The sequence below is a fragment of the Culex quinquefasciatus genome, chromosome 2 (assembly GCF_015732765.1).
Source record: "Culex quinquefasciatus strain JHB chromosome 2, VPISU_Cqui_1.0_pri_paternal, whole genome shotgun sequence".
NCBI lineage: Eukaryota > Metazoa > Arthropoda > Insecta > Diptera > Culicidae > Culex > Culex quinquefasciatus.
Window position 1 is genome coordinate 1174850 of NC_051862.1, and position 22292 is coordinate 1197141.

At 42.7% G+C, this 22292-nt stretch overlaps 6 protein-coding genes across 9 annotated transcripts; 3 read left to right on the top strand and 3 right to left on the bottom strand.

Moving 5' to 3' along the window:
- Positions 1 to 877: 877 nt before the first annotated feature.
- LOC6037222 (N-acetylglucosamine-1-phosphotransferase subunits alpha/beta) lies at positions 878 to 3376 on the bottom strand. The gene is given in 7 exon segments (XM_001847100.2): positions 878 to 1330; positions 1333 to 1441; positions 1507 to 1708; positions 1764 to 2000; positions 2063 to 2105; positions 2108 to 2990; positions 3047 to 3376. Coding segments are annotated over 7 exon segments (1995 nt in total). The 5' UTR covers positions 3164 to 3376; the 3' UTR covers positions 878 to 926.
- A 611-nt stretch (positions 3377 to 3987) lies between these two features.
- On the top strand, positions 3988 to 6410 carry LOC6037223 (ninein). The gene is given in 3 exon segments (XM_038255325.1): positions 3988 to 4479; positions 4773 to 5211; positions 5214 to 6410. Coding segments are annotated over 3 exon segments (1371 nt in total). The 5' UTR covers positions 3988 to 4285; the 3' UTR covers positions 5952 to 6410.
- Positions 6411 to 8802: 2392 nt separating this feature from the next.
- Positions 8803 to 9607, top strand: LOC6037224 (cell wall protein DAN4). The gene is made up of 2 exons (XM_001847102.2): positions 8803 to 8809; positions 8868 to 9607. Exons 1-2 carry the CDS (start codon positions 8803 to 8805, stop codon positions 9605 to 9607), a joined length of 747 nt encoding a protein of 248 aa, XP_001847154.2.
- A 97-nt stretch (positions 9608 to 9704) lies between these two features.
- On the bottom strand, positions 9705 to 11282 carry LOC6037225 (GTP-binding protein 128up). Its single transcript, XM_001847103.2, is given in 5 exon segments — positions 9705 to 9915; positions 9977 to 10099; positions 10161 to 10548; positions 10551 to 10995; positions 11089 to 11282. Coding segments are annotated over 5 exon segments (1101 nt in total). The 5' UTR covers positions 11131 to 11282; the 3' UTR covers positions 9705 to 9812.
- A 1580-nt stretch (positions 11283 to 12862) lies between these two features.
- On the top strand, positions 12863 to 13930 carry LOC6037226. 2 transcript variants are annotated; one of them, XM_001847104.2, is made up of 2 exons: positions 12863 to 12972; positions 13032 to 13930. In XM_001847104.2, the coding sequence occupies exons 1-2, from the start codon at positions 12957 to 12959 to the stop codon at positions 13856 to 13858; spliced, it is 843 nt and encodes a 280-aa protein (XP_001847156.2). In that variant the 5' UTR covers positions 12863 to 12956; the 3' UTR covers positions 13859 to 13930. The 2 variants fall into 2 exon arrangements, with proteins under 2 accessions (XP_001847156.2, XP_038110851.1); XM_038254923.1 differs by having other exon boundaries at positions 13035 to 13930.
- A 23-nt stretch (positions 13931 to 13953) lies between these two features.
- On the bottom strand, positions 13954 to 22276 carry LOC6037228. Of its 3 annotated transcripts, none has more exons than XM_038254924.1 (3): positions 22151 to 22276; positions 21443 to 22086; positions 13954 to 14720 (listed from the first exon to the last, which is right to left on the bottom strand). In XM_038254924.1, exons 2-3 carry the CDS (start codon positions 21702 to 21704, stop codon positions 14347 to 14349), a joined length of 636 nt encoding a protein of 211 aa, XP_038110852.1. In that variant the 5' UTR covers positions 21705 to 22086; positions 22151 to 22276; the 3' UTR covers positions 13954 to 14346. The 3 variants fall into 3 exon arrangements, with proteins under 3 accessions (XP_038110852.1, XP_038110853.1, XP_038110854.1); XM_038254925.1 differs by lacking the exon at positions 22151 to 22276 and having other exon boundaries at positions 21443 to 21717; positions 21868 to 22089; XM_038254926.1 differs by lacking the exon at positions 22151 to 22276 and having other exon boundaries at positions 21443 to 21735; positions 21868 to 22089.
- Positions 22277 to 22292: the final 16 nt, after the last annotated feature.

Here is a 22292-nt window from a genome sequence, read left to right on the forward strand (position 1 = left end):
ATTTACAAATAAAAGTATTTATTGAAATACTGTTTGCTCTTAGAATACAAACGTGCCGTAACTTGGTCATCGAAGGAAAACGAAAACCATGTCATACTGAGCTGTCACTATGGCATATGGTTTGATCAATATACGAGTCCGTGCAGAGCGGTTTCCACGGCTGGCCGTATGCAGATTCTGCTCAAGGATGGGTATTTGGCCAGTCGCTATTCGGCGTACATCATCCATTGTTCTAACAAACTGAAAGTGTTATTTTTCGTTACAGTTATGAGCACAACCACGATCGTGGTGGCCCTTTGTATCTCCGTGAGGTTGGTTCTTGGCTTTGTAGGTTTCTTGGCCTACAGAAAGCTCAACAGACGCCGTTTATCCTACCGCAACAGTGTGGGATCAAATAGCGGGTTGTCCATGAGTAGTTCAATCATTACTCTCCTCGATTTGTGTTGGTGTTGAAGGAACTAATTAGCAATAAAAATAAACTTACCTTATTTCAGCGTGATTTCCTATTCGTGTCGTCGGATCGTTCGCCTCTGAAGTAGACGGCAGATCCTTTGTAGATATCACACTTTCTTCGTACTCCTTTTTCCTTCTTCAAAAGCAGGAATATTAAAACTTGCTTCGTCTCCGTTTTCAGACAACACTCACTGTAGAGACACAGTTGTTTCGAAATTACACCTTGTTGCTTCCGGTAAAAATCCTCCCGAAAAATCGCCGTCCGAAAGTTCTGCTGCGCACTCCGTCCGTTTCTTTTGCTCGATCGTGCACTGTTTTGTGCGCGCGCTTTTGTTTGTAGTTTTTGCGTTAACTGTCAAATCACCAAAATTCATTGCCATGGCCAACTGTTAAAGAACGTTCGGACAAAATCATCAGCTTCACCTTTAACTTTACACTTGACCGTTTCTTTATTTACCTACGCGGAACCGTCCTCAAATCGTACTATAATCATTCCGACTCCCAAGCAACACCAGCGTCCGCGCAAATTTGCCCTTGTGCCGGAAGCAGAGCAGTTTGGCAAACACCAGAAACACAACCACACACACGCCGTACACCACGTTCCGGAAGAGCACCTTCCGCCCGTGCCAGGCCCGGTAATCGTCGTAGTACTGAAATCTGTTGCGATAGTTGTTCTCCAGCTCGTACTGGCAGCGTGCCGGGAAGAGCGACAGGTAGAAATCCTCCAGCAGGGCCGAGATCAGCTGGTTCTCTTCCGGATTGTCCTCCTCCAGGTTGTCGTTGATGCAGTTGAACTTTTTCGGCGTTTTGCGGATCTCGTCGAGCGAGTCGACCACCCGGCTGATGTTGGTCGTCAGCATCTTGAAGTTACTGGCCATGCCAGTTTTTTGTTGATATGAAATTTGTAGAGTGGGACGGTGCCAAAGTTGGCCCGCATCATGTCGGTGAGGTCCACGCATTGAAGCACCAGCTCTTTGGTGACCGTTGGCTGGAAGGGAGGATGGGTTGTTATGTTCAGTCGCGACGTGTGTCAATTTGAGACTTTGAGCTTACAATCGTCGAGTCCTCGTACCGCTCGTACACCAGCGTCGGATAGACCTGCCGCTGCTGGGGTTGAATCTCCAGCGGAAGAAAGTTGTTCTGCTGCAGCGAGCAGTTTGTGATGATCTGCTCAAAGTATCGCACCGCGGACCAATCCAACGGCAGGTTGTACACCTTCGAGAGGAGCGTGCGGATCTCACGATCGGACCAGGTTCTGTGGAAAGAATGTTGATAAGTTTTAGTATTTAATTCTAGTTATTTCGTCCTACCCCGAAAGATCCGTGTCAAAGTCGTCGAAAATCTCCGAAAGTGTCTTGTTTCTGCTTTCGCTCATCAGAAAGTGATAGTAAGTGAAGGCGTACTGCAGATCGTTCTTCTCCCGAAAGCGATGGCTCTTAGTAACGGCAAATTCGGTGCGAAACTTTTGCAGCATCGCTTCGATCACGTCCACATTCAGCAGAAAGCCAACATGGGCCAGGACTTTACGATTTTTAAAGCCGTACATTCTGCGAATACAAGAATCTACGTTAAGTTCTACGACTCCAACACCAATCAACCCAATACATACATATTAAACACCTTATTCGTGTGAATCAACGAGTGCGCAAAATGTCCTGCGAATTTGAAATCTTTTCCTCGCTTTTCCCTTCACCTTGCTGGTCGCGATCGCGGTTCCGACCCGACAACGAGCTCTTCTTCGAGTGCTGCTGCTTGTTCAGCTTCATCTTGTCCCGGTTAAACTTATCCACTAGCTGCCTCGTCGAGGTGGAATTGGTTCGCTTGAAAATCTCATAAATATCACGAATGTTTTCAGACTTTTTACCGCCGCCCATGCCCAACGTTTTCGGCACATCGATAAACGTCTCCTCGCCGGACAGGTTGTTGTAGTTGTCCTGTTCCGGGTCGTGCATGTGGTCCTGATAGTCCGGATGACTGCAATCGCCCCCATCGAACTGACACTCCTCCACGTAGCAATGCGAATCACAGGAACCGTCCCCCACAAACATCCACGGACAGTCGGGGGCACAATCGGGCACGAGCCACGCCGTAAACACGCTCACCCCTTCCGAGAGCGTTGTCAGATCGTCAGGGAAAAGGGGCCCCAGGAAGATGTCGTCGTTCAGGTACAGGAAGTTCTTCGACAATCCCGGAATTCGATGGATGATAGTTTCAATCGCTGCGCTTGAAAACGTCGGCAGAACCGTTCCCTCGTCGGCAATGTCCGAGTGCTGCACAATCTTTACCTTCGGGTTGTCCAGGTTCAGCCAAAAGGGAATCTGGCCGTTGGTCACGATGTAGACGTTCCTCACCCAAGGAGCGTACTTTTCCAGCGATCGAAGCGAATACTTCAGCTCGTTCTTATCGTCGTAACGAGCCTTATCGCGCTTGGTTGCGTACATTTTGATACTGTCCAGGAAGCGTTCGTCACTTCCGTTAACCCAGGTGTACACCACGTCTATCGGATCGTAACATCTGGTTCCATGCTGGAGCGGATGCTGTAACAGATTCAAACTAGAATCGAGAATCATCATCACAGAACACCGGGACTTACCGTGACCATAACGCTGACGGTGAGGTAAATCAGCGCGACCAGGGTCGCCAGCGACACCAGACAGCAGCATCGGAACCGAACTTTTCCGGTTAGCCGCGGCAACCGGAGCAGCCGCATTCTACGCTAGCACTTTTGCAGCGTTCTCCTCGGGAAGATTCTTCGAGCGTTCGTTAACGTTAGTGGAAATTGATTGCACTGTTTCTTCATAATGACTAGAGAACTAACTTAATTTTAATTTAACAAAAATAGACGCGCTTTGCACATTTTTCTGTGAAATTTATAGGAAAAATCATTTTTTGTTGCTGGACGGAAAGATGACCCTCCTTCGAATGTTTGTAAACAATTTTTGACACTCAAAGAGAACAGTGATGCCAACTTTGATTGTCTAAATCTGCACATGTGAGAATGATTTGTCTGCAGAGAAGTTTTAAAGATTTCTTACAACAAAAGCGAGTGACATTTGCATGATTTTTTACTCTTTGTACAATTTAAATTTACGGTTTTACAGGATAGACAATTATATTTTCCAGTAATTTTGTTAAAATGTATTACCTTAAATTTGAATGAACATCCAGTTGCAATTTTGGTGATTGACATAAGTCTGTAAACGTCCAAGGGACACCCTAGCACACAAACGGGAATCCCTCGTTTTTGTGGCGTTTCAAATTCGTGCAGTGCTTCCAGAACTAAACATTCTTAATTTTTTAAATATTTTGTTTCCTGACGAAGATACTCCAAAACAAGATTTTCCCTGCTATTGATATGGTTCGACTCTTATAAAAAATCTCCTAAGTTTATTGAAAGGTTATCATCACGTTCCAACAAGTTTTGAGGCAGTTTTGACTGAAATAAACCAACCAATAACTGCGACCAACTTCAAAACTCAGCTGGCACCCCTCCGGCTCGACCAATCAGCGCAGACCACATCAGATCCATGATTCACAACAGAGCAGGCCACTTTTTCCATCATTCGATCGCAAGCTTCTGCGAAGGTTTCATCAGAAAATTTCTAGCTCGGACAGAGAAGAAATCGACGGTGCCATGAAAAACTTTGATCATTCCCAAAAAGATAGTTCAACCGAACGGAGTACCGCGTACCGGAAGTAGTTTTGAACTGTGGATACACACACGAGCTTGAGGAAGATGGTTTTGCGAAAGTTTTAAGCAAAGTAATTTTTGAATAATTAATTTTGAGGAAAGTTTTTTTTGTAACTACGCGTAAAGTACAACGCAACAATCATGAGCGCCCCAATCGTCATAACCGTGCCCACCAAGTACGTTCCGATTAATCTGGCCCCGGCCGGAATCACCATCAAGACGGAATCCCTGCCGGACGAGGGCGAGGATTCGTCGAGCTCGTCGATGGAGGAGTTCCTGGTCCGCGGCAAGAAGCGCCGCCTGGACCATCTGACCTGGGAGGAGCTCCAGCGGAAGTAAGTTTCTATCTTATGTGTTTGGCCACGGGAAATTACCATGGTGATGGAAGAAGGAATGGGGTGAACGGTTTCTAGAACTTTCCAACGCAGCAAAGTGGGTGGTGACGTGTCATCGTGCGCGCTTATCAATGTTGGGAAAACCAACAGCTTGCTGCGATGCGATCCAAGCTTGAATGTAGGGCGATACACAGGGTGGCTTTGAAGTTTTAATTCTAACCCTTGGCCGACTATGGGGTGATGTAATCGCAATGTAAACATATTTTTGATTATTTTAATTTCTCTATTTACAGAAAGTTAAAGAACCGCGTGGCAGCCCAAACCTCCCGGGACCGGAAAAAGGCCAAAATGGAGGACATGGAGAAGACCATCCAGGAGCAGTCGGACCAAATTAGTGAACTTCAGAGCAAGTGCGATTCGCTCGCACAGGAGAAAGATGCCATCTACGGCAAGTATCTCGATCTTGAAGGCCGCTTCGAAGAGTTGAAGCGAAGACTCGATGAGCAACAACAACAACAGCAGCAGCAGCAACAACAGATCTCAACCCCAGCCGCCATTAAATCGGAACCGTCGCCGGACTTGGCCTCGGGCAGCGTTGGTTGTGTTTCCACCCTACTAGGATCAGCAGCATCCGCCCAAACCCCTCTGCCGCAGGGATTACTTTCAATGGAAGCACAAACGACGCTGCGCCAGTGCCAGCAGAAGACGACGGACGAAAAGGTGGCGGCTTTGTGGAAGATAATTGCGCTCTGCCTGCTCTACAGGACATGCTCGAAGACTTCGATGTGTCCAAGCTCGAAGAGCTCGCCGAAAGCCTCCTGGCCGACGTCACAAGCGAGCTGGAAGAGCCTGATCGACGAAGCTGCCCGGCTGATGCCCAAGATGCAAGCGCCGGCATCGGAATGCCTGGATCAGTGGTGGGGACCCCACCAGAACAGCTGGAATCCGGCCAAGAAATTAATCAAGGAAGCAGCATAATTCTGACCACCCACAACTACTCCAAGTCACCGTTTCACGTGGAGAGGACGCACCTATCGCTACAAGCAGAGAGCACCGTGCTACAGCAGTCCGTTGTAAACCCAGACACCGTCTACGGAACCTACGACAATGAAAACAACTGCATCACCATAATCCTGGATAACGACGAAGGCGGCGATGATGCACGAATCGGCAAAACGCTCGAAGAGGAAATCATCTGCGAAGAGTCCGACGAGGAGATGCTAGTCCAGGAACCGGAGTTCCAAATCAAAATAGAACCCATGCAGCAGCTTCTGTCGCCCATTCCGAGCATCGTGTCCACCAGCAGCTACTCAAGCGTGAAAAACGAGGAGGCGCTGGACACGATGAAAAACCCGCCAACGCCGCGTTCGCTCATCTCGGACGGCGGCTACGAATCGATCGGATCGCCAGACTACAGCATGGGTACGCTGGACGAGTTCTGGAACCTGGACCTGTTTCCCATCCTGAGCTAGACCAGTCGCTTTGTAAATAACCGTTATTCAGTGAAGTTGTACAAATTAGCGCTAGTTGTTAGGCGTTCCTACCAGATATTGAACTACTTACGTAAGACGCTGTTCTGTTTCTGTTTAGATAGGTTTACACCAGACTGCTGTAAATATTAGTCGTCGTATGCGTTTTATTATTATTTATAATCGAACAATTGCTAAACAGATGTTTAAGACCACACTCTCTCTTATAGTGATAGCTAGTAAGTTTGCCTGCATCGCAGTGCGGTGTAGCAGAACCTTCTTTTTGTGCACAAAATGAACCTAAGCCAAACTAAGAAATGTTTCTTATAAAAAATAAAAATATAGGTAATAATGATCATTGTCATAGTTTTACTATTCACCACATTTTGTGTAGACTCACTCTCCACTGAAAGGGTGCTTTAACTTGGAAAATACATTGGAAAAAACTTAACACACACAAAATCACAATTTTGTTTTATTTCCAGTTGATGACAGACCATGCTTTGTTATGGCTTATCTACAATTACTTAGGTTGGATTTTTTTGTTTGAAACCCGGCACAAAAAATCTGTGAGCAAAATATATATATTTTTTTTTGTCGAAAAACCTCAAACCTTTTTGAGGTTTTAGTGAAATTACAGCAAAAAAAAAAATCGCGGAATCCTACAATACTTGGATATATTAATAATTTCGAGAAAAATTAGAATCTTGCGCTCCAATTAATCGCCGCAAAAAGATATCGTCGCAATGTGAAAACCCTGGGAAAGCTAAAGAAGGCAGGAGAGTAGGCCTAGACATTTTTTTTTAAATTATTGTTAACTGTCAATCTGAGATATTCGTAGGGACTTTTACTGCTGGCTGACGATTGCTCGTTGGTTTTGGCTGCGGTTGTCTGTTTTCTGGTGGGGGAATCTACGGTTTTGAGACCTTTGTGGCTTGATGGAACCGGGTTCCTGGTCGGCACAGCGGGCATTGCTGGCTCTGTCGGGCATGCTTCCCCATCGTTGGAGCACTTGACGCCCAGTTATATGCTAACCCGGGCATGCTCAGAGGGGACATTACCTGACGTTTAAGGTCAGTTGCGTGAGGGCTATTGGCCCTGATTTGGATTACGCTAAATGACACAAGACGATGGTTAAGAGTGAGAAAATGACGAAACATTTAACAAAACATGGTTCCACCAAAGAGTATTGAGTATTTCCTTTCTCTCTGGTTCCACCAAAGATTACTTCCAACCATCAAAACAGAATCTTATAAAAAATTACCCCACAGACCGGTGGCCGGGGTACGGTCCATCGATAAATCCGGTTTTGTCAAGAATTTTGATTCCATTGCTTTTTCCATGCAAAACAATACTAGAATAGCAAAAAAAATCCATGAGAAGGAACATCGAAACCGGTTCCACTTTCTTCGGTGGCCACATCCAGAACCGTATTTAGGAAGCAGCGTTAACTCGTTGGTTAACTGACCATGCGACGTATAAAACTTTTTGATTTTGAATGGAGTGTCTTTAGTGTATTAATTTGTCTGCTGGGTCGGATCCCATGTTACCCGGTGGTCACATCCGAAGTCCGTTTTGGCAAATCAAAAAAGTATTTATAAGTCTCCCACATCCCCTTACTGCGTTACACAATAAAAGAACGCAGTTGCAAAAACCCCAGGATTGATACATTTTCAAATCAAACATGATCCCTGCAATAGAAGGAAGAAGATTTATTTTAAATATTAAATTTTATTCCATTAAAACACGCTCACCATCTGAAAAAGACTCTCAAAACGAAAAAATAGCATAAATTGCTGATCTGCACTGACAGCAATGTAAAGTGAAAATCAAGCCGATTGCTGCGATCAATTGAAAAACTCCTTGCGCTCCTATGTTTGGGACCCCTTCAAGATAATCACCAGAACTGATTATTTCTCAATACGCGCAATATTGAAAACTATTTGTTCCGTAACCATTGAACTGGTATACACTCAAACCCCGATGGTTTGACACCAACTTTTTAGTTTGACACCCCTTTTTCACGGAGTTTACACACACTACCAAGCGTTTGTTTGTTTGATAGTGTGCGTGAGCGCCGTGTAAAAAGTGACAGTTCTTCACTTTATAGTTTGACTTTGAGCAACCAACGGGGGGTACAAACTTAAAAAGTGTCAAACGAAAAAAAGGCATTTAATTTTTGTTTTAAATTCAAATGATGAAACCATGGTTTGTTATTTCAAATTTGAGAAGAAAAAAAAAGTACAAGATGGTATGTCAGAGACATAACCGAAAGACATAGGATCATATATTTTGAATGGGATTGCTGATGTTTTCGGTTTGTTAGGTAAATGGAGAATCACATTACAGAGCGGATTCGTTAATTTGGTGAGAAATATACCACCACATAGGGATGACAGAGCGTTTAAAATCTCGTATATTTAGCACGCTAAAATTGACGCTTCAGATCAAAATTTTGTACTGACCTCGCTGGTATAGTAAGCAAGACAAAGTTCCATGTCAAAAGTTTTACATTATTTTTTTAACTGTCCAAAATCTTGTCAACGACCTCGTTACGTTACGCCCTCGTCGCAGTCAGCAAAACTGGCGCCAAGTGAACGCCCTTGAGTCATATTTCGCCTTATTTCGCTTTCGCTCTTTGAACTTGCTGCTGCCCATCAATCCAGCAAGCATATCGCAATCGCCGATCGTTGAACTTTTTGTTTGACGACAGGAACGAAAATAAAAATCCAGTTTCAGCAAAACCTGACCTATATATCGCGGTGACAGGTTCGTCGCTTCCTTTACCTTGGAAAAGTTATATAAAATCGTTGATCGCGGCTTCTTCACGGGCAATTCCACTTCGGCCAGTGGAATGGAAGGTTACTATTCATAAATTAGAACGATTTATTATTACTAAATAGAATGGGCACTCTAAAGTTCCTGGCGATCGCAATACTTGCTACCGCAGTCAACGGTGCCTCCTGCTGTCCGAGGATGCCCGCAATCTGGCCAATCCGGCTCCCCTGCTGAGGCGCTGTCCGTGCGTCCCGATCAACACCTGTTACGCCCAGGGCGTCAGTCTCAACGAGCAGGACTTCCTCAACACCCATTTCGAATGTCCCGATTACACCCAGAACCACTGCTGCGGGCCGTACTTCCCGACGCTGGGCAGCGAGGATTTCTACTTTGACGACCCGGCCCAGGGAAAGCTGCTGCTTGCCGAAGCGACCATTCCGGGCTTTTCCAACACTGGCGAACGCGTCATGATCGTGATGGCGCAGAATAACGTCACGACGCCGGAAACGAGCCCTCCTGTCATCGTGACGGTCTTGCCGGAAACGACCACGACGGAAGTCGCTACCACAACGGAAGTTGAAGATGTTGGCAGTACAACCGTGGAAGTTGAAGCGACGACGATGAGCGAGGCAGTTACGGAGGAACCGGAAATTGTGACGACCACAACCACGACGGTCAAACCCAAGTTGCGCCTGCCGAAAACGCACTCCCGAAGGGTTCTGCCGCGCTTCGAGCGAAAGTCAACGCGCGGTTCAACGACGACAACGACGGAATCTTCCACTACAACCACAAGTTCCAGTACGGCGACCACGGAATCGCTGCGAAGACTTCCCCGACGCGGCGAGCCCTGTACAGGTCGGAGTTTCGGCAGCGGCTCATAGGTTCGCGTTTGCGTTCGACCACCGCGGCGACGGCCACCACGGAATAGTGAGGGCTTTCTCAACCGTTGAGTTGTAAAATTTCCAAAGATTTTGTTGCTTGTTTTTTGTTTTGCTTGTTGCAAATAAATGTTTAAATGATTTAATAGTAAAGCGCGGATTAATAAACTTACACAATTGAGTGCTGCTGCTGCGTTGAACAATCGCTTTACACCTTTTTCACAATCTGGACAACGTCTTCGTCGTTTAGGATGTGATCGATGCCGACCTTTTGCGGCAGATGCTTGACGGACGATCCCCAAACCAAGGCACTGTGGGAAAATAAGAAATCGATTTATTTTTAAGCTCTGAAAATATTCCAAAATTTCTTACTATTTAAATTCCTTTGCAATTGTTCGATGCAGCTTGTTACAGAACGCTTCGATGCTGGTGTGCTCGTGGTGCAACACAATCGGTGAGCTATAATCCGGCAGTTGACCCTTGGGTTTCGTGTAACTGAAATCGGGAACATATTACAAACTTTTGAATAATACATAAAAGAACTTTCGCTACTCACACTCGCACCAGCTGCAAATACTTCCACATCATTTCCAGTAAATCGTCAAAGTTCCAGTGGTGATGGGCGGAAATGGGCACGCAGTGGGGAATCTTGTAAATCACGTCCAGCTCCTCGATGCTGATCTGGTCAATCTTGTTCAGCAGATAGATGCACGGAATATAGATCCGATTGCCTTCAATCACGTCGATCAGGTCGTCGGTCGTGGCGTCGAATTTGAGCGTAATGTCCGCGTTGTGAATCTTGTACTCCGAAAGAATCGACTTGACCGTGTCCAGATCGAGCTCGGACTGCGCCACGGTCGCGTTCAAATTCACACCGCCCTTGTCCTTCCTCCGGAAGCTAATGTTCGGCGGTTGCTGGTTCAACCTCAACCCAAAACCTTCAATTCATGCTCCAGCAGCTTCTTGTGCGTCAACGGTTTCAGCACATCCAGCACCATAAAAATCAAGTTACAGGTTCGAGCCACAGCAATAACCTGCCGACCACGACCCTTGCCATCCTTTGCTCCTTCGATAATTCCGGGCAAATCCAACAGCTGAATCTTCGCTCCCTTGTACTTGATACAGCCGGGAACCGTCGTCAGCGTTGTAAACTCGTACGCCGCAACTTCCGAGTACACACCGGCCAAATTAGACAGCAGCGTTGATTTCCCCACCGAAGGAAAACCCACAAATCCAACCCGAGCATCTCCAGTCTTGGAAACCTCAAAACCCTGCTCCGAAGCGCCGCCGCCACCCTTCGGAGTGATCAGCTCACGACGCAGCTTGGCCAACCGCGCCTTCAGCAGACCCAAATGACCAGCCGTGGCCTTGTTCCGCTGAGTACGGGCCATCTACCGAAACCCCCCACCAAAAAAAGAAAAAACAACAACAAAATTAGTCCTAACCTCGCACCTTCCCACAAAACAAAACCAACCGAAACCCACCTCGGCCTCGATTTGGGCGATCTTCTCCACTATCGTACTCATCGTTGCCGGTCACGGACGGTCGGAGCACCGGAAGTTACACGAAGTTCAACGTAAAACCGGTTAAAAACACCGATGAAACAGGAAAAGTACCGGAGCACACCGCCAGCAAAACCCTGATGGCGAAAAGACTTGCACGTCAACACTGGAATTTGGCAGGTCTGTCAAATTTTACATTTTACCGAATTTTAGAACACACGCGGTAAAAACGTACACGCTCCAGTAAAGAAGCCTAGAGCTTGGTTATAAAAATTTTCATCGGTGTGAAGAATGATACACTCAAAGTCAGAAGTATTCCTCAAAAGGGTACTTTCAATCCTCAAAAGGATACTTTCTATCCATTTTTAAGTTCACGGCGTCACCCTTTTAAAAGTGTATGTCAAATTCAGTACATTTTCGATACCCTTTTAAAGGGTGACGATGAACTGAAAAAGGATACTTTTACTTTGAGTGTAGGTATCACAATTTTAAGCTTAATTTTTAGACCCAATTCTAAAATTCTAAAATTCTAAAATTCTAAAATTCTAAAATTCTAAAATTCTGAAATTCTAAAATTCTAAAATTCTAAAATTCTAAAATTCTAAAATTCTAAAATTCTAAAATTCTAAAATTCTAAAATTCTAAAATTCTAAAATTCTAAAATTCTAAAAGTCTAAAATTCTAAAATTCTAAAATTCTAAAATTCTAAAATTCTAAAATTCTAAAACTCTAAAATTCTAAAATTCTAAAATTCTAAAATTCTAAAATTCTAAAATTCTAAAATTCTAAAATTCTTAAATTCTTAAATTCTAAAATTCTAAAACTCTAAAATTCTAAAATTCCAAAATCCTAAAATTCCAAAATTCTAAAATTCCAAAATTCTAAAATTCTAAAATTCTAAAATTCTAAAATTCTAAAATTCTAAAATTCTAAAATTCTAAAATTCTAAAATTCTAAAATTCTAAAATTCTAAAATTCTAAAATTCTAAAATTCTAAAATTCTAAAATTCTAAAATTCTAAAATTCTAAAATTCTAAAATTCTAAAATTCTAAAATTCTAAAATTCTAAAATTCTAAAATTCTAAAATTCTAAAATTCTAGAATTCTAGAATTCTAAAATTCTAAAATTCTAGAATTCTAGAATTCTAAAATTCTAAAATTCTAGAATTCTAAAATTCTAAAATTCTAAAATTCTAAAATTCTAAAATTCTAAAATTCTAAAATTCTAAAATTCTAAAATTCTAAAATTCCAAAATTCTAAAATTCTAAAATTCTAAAATTCTAAAATTCTTAAATTCTAAATTCTATAGCGGAGAATTCTAAATCTTCAGCTATATAAAATATTTTTTTCCGGAAGTAGCAGTAGCAAATCAGCACGCGTGATCGCGTATTGACCGGGAGCGTCGGTGTCGACGTCTATCTGCCGAACAACAGCAGCAGCAGCATCGTATCCGTAGGATGCCCCGGTAAAACAAGAACCGAGTCTGTTTTGACAACCTAACTTTTCAAATTGGGAAAAAATGACAGCGAGAAACGTCATAAAAAACGTAACGCCTTAGTATACATTGAACAAAAATTGATCACCCCGAGAGTTATTCGCCAGACTGCTGAGATGTGTACCGCGTGTACCGCGTTACGGGGTCAAAAATTAAATGCCAGTGTACCCTCTCATCTCCCTTCTCTCTGCCCTGGGGTTCGATTTGTATTCGGTAAAATTAAATTTGAATTGTTTGTACTAAAACGTGGAAATTTTTAGTACAACGTTTTCGGTGCCAGTAAAATTAGCCAAAAAATTAAAATTGTGCCTGTTTTTGTTGAATTTCTTCTAAAAAATTCAAAATAAGTTCAAAATGATGGGCAGGAATGGTAAGATCACGAAACTGTTAATTTTCCATGTATAAATATCCCACTTCCGGCCAATCAAGCAGCCGCTGGCGGCCCCATAACAAGCTGCCCAAAAACACCGGCTCTCGTCAACAACTTCCGCCGGATGCCCATGTCCATCCTCGAAACACCGGCCCTCATCAAGCGGCCACCTGGTGACCAAATCAAAACCGCCGTGGTTGGCCCATCTCCGGCAGCCACCCGTCCGTTCTGGATGTTTTCGGAGGGTCCGAAAGCGAAACCAGGAGTACAGTTCGGTTCGGTGAGAGGAACCACTTCCGGTTGGAATATTTCTGCTGCAGACAGCAGCAGCTTTGTCGGCGGTGAGCGGAAGGAGAATGTCGCGCGAAATGTGGAAGAAAGACCGGCCAAGCGGGTGTGTTTTGAGCCACTTCCGTTGCAACCCCAGCAGAGCAAACCCAAATGGGTGCCGAAGGTTGTTCCGGCACAAACTGTTGGTCAGAGCAAGGGGGAGGCTCCCAAGCAGAAGTCGAAACCGGATCCGAAGAAGCTTCGAATCATAACTGGTTCCGTTGAGCACATCCTGAAACTTTCCCGGTCCGCTCCGGAGGAAGCTCCGCTGGTGGAGCTGTTCGCCAACATTCTGAGTATCCGGAAGGGCGCGCACGACTGCGAACGGGTTCTGCTGCTGCGGAATAAAAGCGGTCCGGTGCTGCAGGGAGTGTTCTTCGAGATTGACTTTCGGATGCCGGTGGTGGGTGCGGGGGATTGTGTGCGCTGCGTTGGTCGACTGACCGGCGGAAGTCGGCTGCAGATTCTGAAGATTACGCCCGCTTCGGACGAGGACGAGCTGATGGGACTGCGTCTGCAGAAGGTGAGCGGATTCGCGGCGGAGTGCAAGCGATGAACACAAGGTAGGAGAATCTTTTTTGTTCTTGTATTCTATCGTGATTTCAACAAAATACATTATTGTGGGAGGAGTCCACAAGAAAATCATTTGAATTTACTGCCGGAACAATATCGTATATTTGTACCAAATTAGAATTACATAAACTACATTCTTGAATGATCCTTCTGAAAGGATTGGCCGACCTTTATCGCTACGATTTACAATAGATAAAACAAAATGTTAATCTTTTGCTTCCATCTCTGGATTCGCCGGTTATTTACAATAAATTCAACTTAAAAATAAAACTAAAACTCTTAAATTCTGCTGCTGTTAAGCCAGACACTTGCGCTTGCATATAAATAATCTATGTGCGATTTGGATTCTACTTACAAAACTGGAGTTAGAGAATGTTCTTAAGTTTTTGTTTGGGATTAAATCTTACTGCAACTTTCGATTTGTTTGTTCGAGCCCCTCCCTTCCAACGACTAGCAAAAAATGGCAATCTCTCACTCCACAAACAGCACAATCAAAAACACCGTCAGCCCGCTGAGCAGCGCCGTAATGTACCCCAAATGGAACCGACGCTCCTTATCCGAGAACCGCTTCTTCTTGCTGGCGGAAAACGGCGTCGGCGGATTAACGCCCGGAATGCTGCTGTCCAGGTAGACCACAAAGTACGTGAACCAGGTCACTCCGAGCCCCAGCAGGGATGCGAACACCACCTGCGAGGGGTTCCGCAACTGGTCCACCAGGCTGCTTCCGGCCACCGTCGTCCGCAGCGACTCGAACTGTTCGTGGCTGGCGGCCAGCGTTACGGTGGCACGTTCCGCGATGAGCTGGCGCCACTGGCCCAGTGTGGACAGGGCCGTTTTGTACGATTCTGAAACGAGCAGATCGAGCGAAGAGTTGGTTAGCATTGCGTTGGGTGAAGACTATAGTTTGGAAGTGTGTGAGAAGGAGGAATGATTCGAATGCAAATTGCACATGCGAAAAAAAGGTGGTGTTGCTAGTTTATTTTACCATTTAATTAGCCGACGGATGACTTCATTGCTACATGAGAGCGTAGAGCGTAGAGTTTTCTCCCTGAAAGATTGTTTTATTTTCTCTCACTATTATCGAATCGGTAATTATATCGTCGCCATCGTGCTAACTTGTCGTACGTGCATTTTGGGCCAAATTGAGTTAAGAACGCCATTTTGTGCAGCTCACAATGCCTCACCTTTTGACCTTCACAGATCCCCAAAATTCGATTTCAATCCTGAGATATTCAACAAAAACCGAAAAAACTCCGTGCATTTTTGTCACTTTACATATGAAAGTAGTTTCAAACTTGTCGTGCTATCTTGTCACTCCATGAAAATTGATGTAAGTGCGACAAAAGGCCAAAGGGATTTCAGGCCAGGAAAGTCAGGATGCGTTTGTCGCACGTACAAGCTAGACTACCGTAAACATTTGTAATTATAACTCGGGACTCCAGCAACCAACTTCAACCAAACTTTGGGACAATGCACAGAATGGTCAGCCAAACAAAACGTGTTTGTTATTGTTTACATTGCGTGCTCTCGTTTTTGTATATTCAAGGTCAAACATTAAAACGCGTTTTTCTCGGAACGTCAAAATGGCGGGTGCGACAAGTTAGCACGACGACGTCGATATTATCTACTTTGACATAGGTATGGTGGGATATTCAATTTGGATGCACGCGTGCACACATTCACACCTACAGGGTACTCGACATGTATGGGAACGTTTTATTGCAAACGATGACCATGTCCAGAAGTGTATTCTATATTGAATTTATATTGAACCCTCAAAAGTTAATTTAAAATTTGAAATGTTTAAAATTTTACATTTCTAAATTTTCAAAAAATTCGAAACTTTAAAAAAAAATATTTTTTTTAAATTCTAAAATTGTTGAAAATTCTGCAAATTGCAGTCCCGAAAATTTCTAAAATTCCTGACATTTTTAAATTCTAAAATTCCAGCAATCCCAACAATTCCGAACATTTTAACTGAAAAAATTAGAGCTGAGATTTTTTTAATTAAAAAAAGATTGAAATTGTTTAATCCTATTACTAAAAAAGCTGAAATGAGGAAAAAAATAAAATATAAAGAAAGCCTTATTTTTTTTAAAAGATCCTGAAATTCTGATTTTTTTTTTAAATAACTACGAAAATTCTAAAATGATTAATTCCTGTAATCTCAAAAATTTCAACAATTCCAAAAATTTCCATACCTCCACCTCCAATAATAATAAAAGAATCATAAAATTCCTGAAATTTCTATAATCGGTGACCTTCTAAATTCAAAAATTCCTGCAATCTCAACAATTTCAAAATTTTCAACAGTTCCAAAACTTTCTTAATTTTTTTTTTCTAAATTTAAAAAAGCTAAAATATTGTAAACAAAAAATGTTAACGTTTTGAAAAATTTCAAAAGGTTTTGAAATTCTGAACTCCAACGAAAATTCTAAAATACATAACTTTTCGTTTCATTTTTAAAATGTCCTATCTACATAGGAAACTCAGGATGCATTGATTGATTTGAAACAGTAATCTAGAATTTTAAAATTCTCAGATTCCTGCAATCTCAAAAATCCCATTAATTTCAATAATTAAATAAAAAATAATTTAAAAAATATATACAAAATCAAAATACAGTCCAAACATGATTATCCAAATCTTCTGAAAAAGGACTTTTAAAAGTTAGATATAAAAAATACGAGTTGTTTTGTGTTCATGATTTGATTTTCCGAAGTCTTTGGATAATCCAAACTTCGGATAAACACGTCTGACTGCAATCTGAAAAAAATAAATAATTAAGGGTTCAAAATAATTTTAAAACTTTCAACAAAATCAAAAACATTTAATAATTTCTTCAATTTTTATATTTATAATTTTTTTTTATTCCTGACATTCTAAAATATTAAAATTGAAAAATTGATGCAATCCCAATCTCAAAAATTTCAGCAATTCCAAAAATTAATTTCTAGAGTTAGTTTTGAATAGGTCCTATAAAAAAAACTCCAGATTTTTAAAATGAAAACAATCAAAGCACCAATAATTAATCTAGGTAAAACTAAAATAAAACTAAAAAATCCCGAAATTCTGAAATTTATATAAATACCCACGAAAATTCTAAAATACTTAAATTGCTTCTCTAAAATTCCATGGATTTCCGAAACTTAAAAAAAAAAACAAAGAATCTGAAAAAAAACAAAAATTCTAAACATTTAAAATAAATTTAAAAATTTAAAAAAAAATAATTTCCAAAAATTTCAAAATAAAAAAAAACAAAACATAAAAAAACAGAATTTCTAAATTTTCAAATATTTCAATAAATACATATTATTTTAGATTTCACGAGTTTTCAAAATTTAAAGAGATCCAGAAAATCCCTGGGCTTTGTCATAATGAGTGTCATAGGTTTGATGCTTGTTTGGCAAAGAGTATGATTTGATTCGATGTGGAATTAAAATCGAAGTGTTCAGTATATTGCTGAAGCTTCTATTTTTACACATTGACACCACTTCATGCTGCGAGAACCCACTTTGGCGTAGTCTCAGGGCTTAATCGATGGCCGGTAAGCTGTCATCGAGACAAGGAGGTTCTCTGATAGTGGAAATATCACATTTGTACAATGAACCGCTACATATGTGATTTTTCCCTATCTTAATGTGGGTGTCAGGTTAGGATGCGGGTTTAAAAAAAATAGTGTTTGTAGAATTTAGGATTTTAACTATAAATATCGATCGGGACTGGCAACACCAGCCAGCAACAGTCAACTGTTCGGAGCTCCTCAAACTTTTCGATTTTTTCGCCGTAATTAACAGTGTTTACCCGCGAGTTTGCTGCTCCAGCATGCCAAGGGCCGGCCGTGGCCGTGGCAGTTCGAGTGCGGCCTCGAAAAACCCGCGAAGTTCATCTACCGGCAGAGTGCAGAAAGGTAAACATACCAACGCCGCATCGACCGCCATCGCGCACGGGAGCGTGCCCGGTGACGTCACCGATCCTTCTTTTTACGTGTCATACCGTCCACGTGAGTCCCCAGTACGGACGAGACAATCGACCCGGGCATCCGGAAGTACTTCCGACCAGCAGCAGCAGCAGCAGTCCACCAGCACTACGACAACAACCACTTCCAACGTTCCCACCAGCAACGAATTTGAGATGCTGAGTGGAGAAGAAAACAACACCGCCAGTGACAGCAGCAGTGCTGGCGACGACGATGACGATGATGAACTTGCGCGCAAGCAAGGAAAGCAGAAAAAGTGTAACTCTCCGAAGGAACGACGACCACCTCCAATTTTTGTTTTGGATACTTTGGCGGACGATGTTGACGAGTTGCTTGAGGGACTCCAATATTGTCTTAAAATTAGTAAAACTTCGGTGCAAGTGATTACGCATAAAAAACAGAAATTCGACTTGGTAGTGAAGAAGTTGAAGTTGCGAAACTTCAAATTCTTCACATTTGACCCAGCAGAGAAGGTCCCAGTGAAGATCGTCCTTCAGGGATATCCGGACCGCCCGATCTCCGACCTGGAAGAACACCTGTCGGGCGTCAAGGTTAAGCCTCGAGAGGTTAAGGTGCTCTCGAAATCGACAACGGTGACAGGTACGTACACATTGTACCTCCTGTACTTCGATCGTGGGTCGGTCAAAATCCAGGACCTACGGCAGATCAAAGCACTGGACGGCTTCTTCGTGACGTGGCGATTCTACACGAAGAATCCGACCGACGCAGCGCAATGCCACCGCTGTCAAAAATTCGGACACGGTTCAAGAAACTGTAATCTTCCGCCCCGGTGCGTTAAGTGCGGTGAGACCCACTTCACCGAAAGGTGCAATCTTCCGCGGAAAGACCAGCTGGGGGAAAACGCCCAGCAGCACAAAGCGCGCGTCAAGTGTGCGAACTGTGGTGGAAACCACACGGCGAACTTCCGTGGCTGTGCCGCGCGGAAAAAGTACCTCGAGGAGCAGGACAAGAAGAAGAAAGCGCCAGCGTCCCGCCAACCTCCAAAGACTTCGAGCACGAACGCTGCAGCAGCTGGCGGCGGAGCGGTTCCACCGACCAACCCAGCGTTCCCTCCCGGTTGGGGAGGTTCGTACGCTAAAGTAGCCGCTTCTGGGAGTGGTACTCCACCGGGACAAGCAGACGTTACCGGAGATGATCTCTTCACGCTTCCCGAGTTTTTCGCTCTTGCTGGAGAGATGCTCACGCGCTTTCGTGCCTGCCGGAACAAGGCAGAACAATTCCAAGCTCTGAGTGAGCTTATGGTGAAGTATATCTACAACGGATAAGCTGCCTTGTGCAGCGAAGTTTTTCGACGTCAAAAGACAAAACAAACTGTGATCTAGTTTTAAGCTTTTCTATCTCTGTCCTTTTCCTTAGCAAATTTAGAAGGTTTTTTTTAAATAATTTTTCCTTCTGTTGGCAAATCCATTGTTAGAATATCCAATTACATCAAAATGAACTATAGTACAAATCATAGTTGAAAGGTACTCCAAAACTCTATTAGGTTATAAGAATTACGAAATTGTGAATTGATTATTTACTAATAAAAACTAATTGAATTGAAAACTATAAATATCAACTTTTTATACTTTGCCTTTAGTTATTTAGGGACAAAATTAGTAACAGTGAATTTAGTAATTCTATCTCGGTGATTTTCATTCAAGTAGCATAAAAACCATTCTGATTTGTCAAAATTTCCATAGAGTCTCGATCAATCAATAGTGAAATGATATCGGACTAAATTCGTTGATCTGTTGAACTAACGGTTGTCGGATTATGATTGTATCGACCATTGTTGCGAATAGAGGATCTACTGGAATTTTGACGAACAAATGGTCGCCTCTTTTTCAATTCACGACTTGTAAAATATCAACTGTTATTTTTTTTTTGTTTTTTTTTTTTTTAAAGAAGCCAGACAGGTTTTAAAAGAAACTTTTTTTTGGTTAATAATTAAAATGTCGGGGATTTGAGATAAGAGTAGCTTTCGGATAGGTTGCTTTAAATCTTGTATTCAATTCAAGTTAGGTAGTTATCCGCAAATGAATATTTGGACTTATATGAATAATTGAACATTTTGGACTTATGAATAACGCACAACTGTGCATTTATTCTAGAGTCAGATCCATACAGCGTCAGTGTTTATTTGGTCGAAGTGTACTAATTCATTGGCAGATCTGGTTCTAGTTGTAATGTACGACAAGACTACTGACGGACGTGACAGGACGAGGGCCCAGTTTAGAGGTTTCGACATCAACGATGTGCGGCTGGATCACCCCCAAAAAAAAAAAAACGAGTTTTCAAAATTTAAAGAGATCCAGAAAATCCGAAAAATTCTGAAATTCAAAAGCTTTTTCTAAATTTGTAAAACTTTGAAGTTTTGTTTCTACCCCTCCTGTTGTTTCATGATTTGATTTTGTTTCATCCTTTCTTAAAATTTGTCATCCTGAAATTATAAATGTTATGAGATTTAAAAAAAAAAGTGTCTACGTGGTTTATGGTTTTCAAAAACTCAAAATAGGTATTTTAGGATTTTAACTAAAAATTCGATAGGACTTTTACAACTTTGCCTGTCAGCCTGTGTGGATCAATCGGACCGCGCACTGGACTCACAATCCAAAGGTCGCCGGTTCGAATCCCGGGGCGGACGCAAAAAAAAATCTATGTGTAAATATAGGTATTCGGTACCCTCTCCCCGTGCCCATACCTTCACACTTAGGAGACCTGGGAGGCGGAGTCTTGTCGCTAAAAGAACGATACACGCCTGTGGATCCGTTGACGAAACCGCAGATTTAAGAGGGCCACATTATAAGGTGTTACGCCGATTCCGTTTTTTTTACAACTTTGCCGAAGACATCAACTTGCTATGCCGTCATAGGAAAAGGTTAGATATCAATTACTTTTGATATCCCTTTTTATATTTTTGGCAGATTTTTTTTAAATGTTGAGCCTGCACTCAGTGTTTTAAAATTCATAAAAAAAATGGCCGATCAAAAACATAGATGATAAGGGTAAAATTAATTGTATTTTTTATGGAGTTAATTTAAAAAGGTATTCTTTTTAAGAATGCAACCAACCTGTTTAAATTTTTCAGATGAAGAAACTAGTAAAATTACAAAAAAAAAAAAACGCAGAAAAATTGCGTTTTTTTTGTAATTGCTGCTTGTTGCTAAAAGTAATTGATCTTCTTTATTTAATGTTGACTGTCAGTGTTTCATGCTCTTATTGGATATAGTGATGATTCAAAAATTTTAATTGTTATAAATTGGAAATAATTTTAAAAAGAATCGAATTTCGAAATCGGTCGCTGTATTTACAACGGTGCTCGCGTGTAAATATAAACAAACTCCACTCTTACTCATCTCATCATCATCATCATCATCACCACCCGAACGTCATGCAGTCACAGCAGGCCGCGAGAAAAAAAAAGAAGATCCGATTCTGATGATTGGATTTTGTTGTTTCCCTTTGGCGTGAAGCAAACACCGAGACTGTACAGCAGACCAGACTCCCCAAACTTTGGAATTTTACGCGATGACGCGAAACGGCCTGCTACGATGAGACTTTTGCAAACAGTCAGTCAAAACTCACCGGAATTGAAGGGCAGCAGGTAGCGCACAAGTAGGCCGGCGGTGACACACAGCGTAGACGCGACGACCACCCAGGACAGCGGGAATCTCCGCACGGCCGCTCCCAGCTTCAGCCGGGTCAGTTCCATGTCGGTCTCGTCGAAGGACAGCTTGCGGGGCCGCTGCGGTGGTTCCGGACTCTTGATGCCATTGCCGTTGGACGACGACGTTTCGGTTGCTGGTTCCGGAAGGGGCTGCTGTTGTTGGCTTTCCGTCAATGCCATTTTTACGGATGTTCTGAACGGAAGCGTGACGCTATTTTTAGGTGGATTGGATAATGTCGAATTCGTGCTCTATTTACACTCGACGAGGTACGATTAAGGTCACCGAATGCGCTTGCGTGGGAGGGAGTTTTCTACGCGTTGTTGCATCGTAGTAGGCACGTACCTGCTGCTGCTGCTGCGTTCACCACCACACGACGCTAATCCAATCCAAAGTCCAGGTCAGCTAGACAGTCAACTAGGTTTTTTTTTATCGGTATTGATCCAAGCAGGCGTCAGTCGCTGCGAACGCGCCAACTAGATCGGCTTGGGTTCGTCCTTGTGTTTTCACCTTGCTGCTGCACCAGAGATTATGAATTCTGGAACTTTTTTGTTGCTTACTGAACTGAAAGACGAAAACACAATAATAAAAGTTGACGAAACGGAAAATATGCATGTGTGCCACTAACCTGCAGCAGCTGGCCGTACTGAGAAGAGAGAATTTTGTAATGTTGTTCGTTCGCTGCCCGTGGATGGGAGAATGTTGACCGGTTTCGCGCGGTTGTATGTGTGTGTTTTGGATTACAATCTACCGACCGAGTGGAGAGAGCG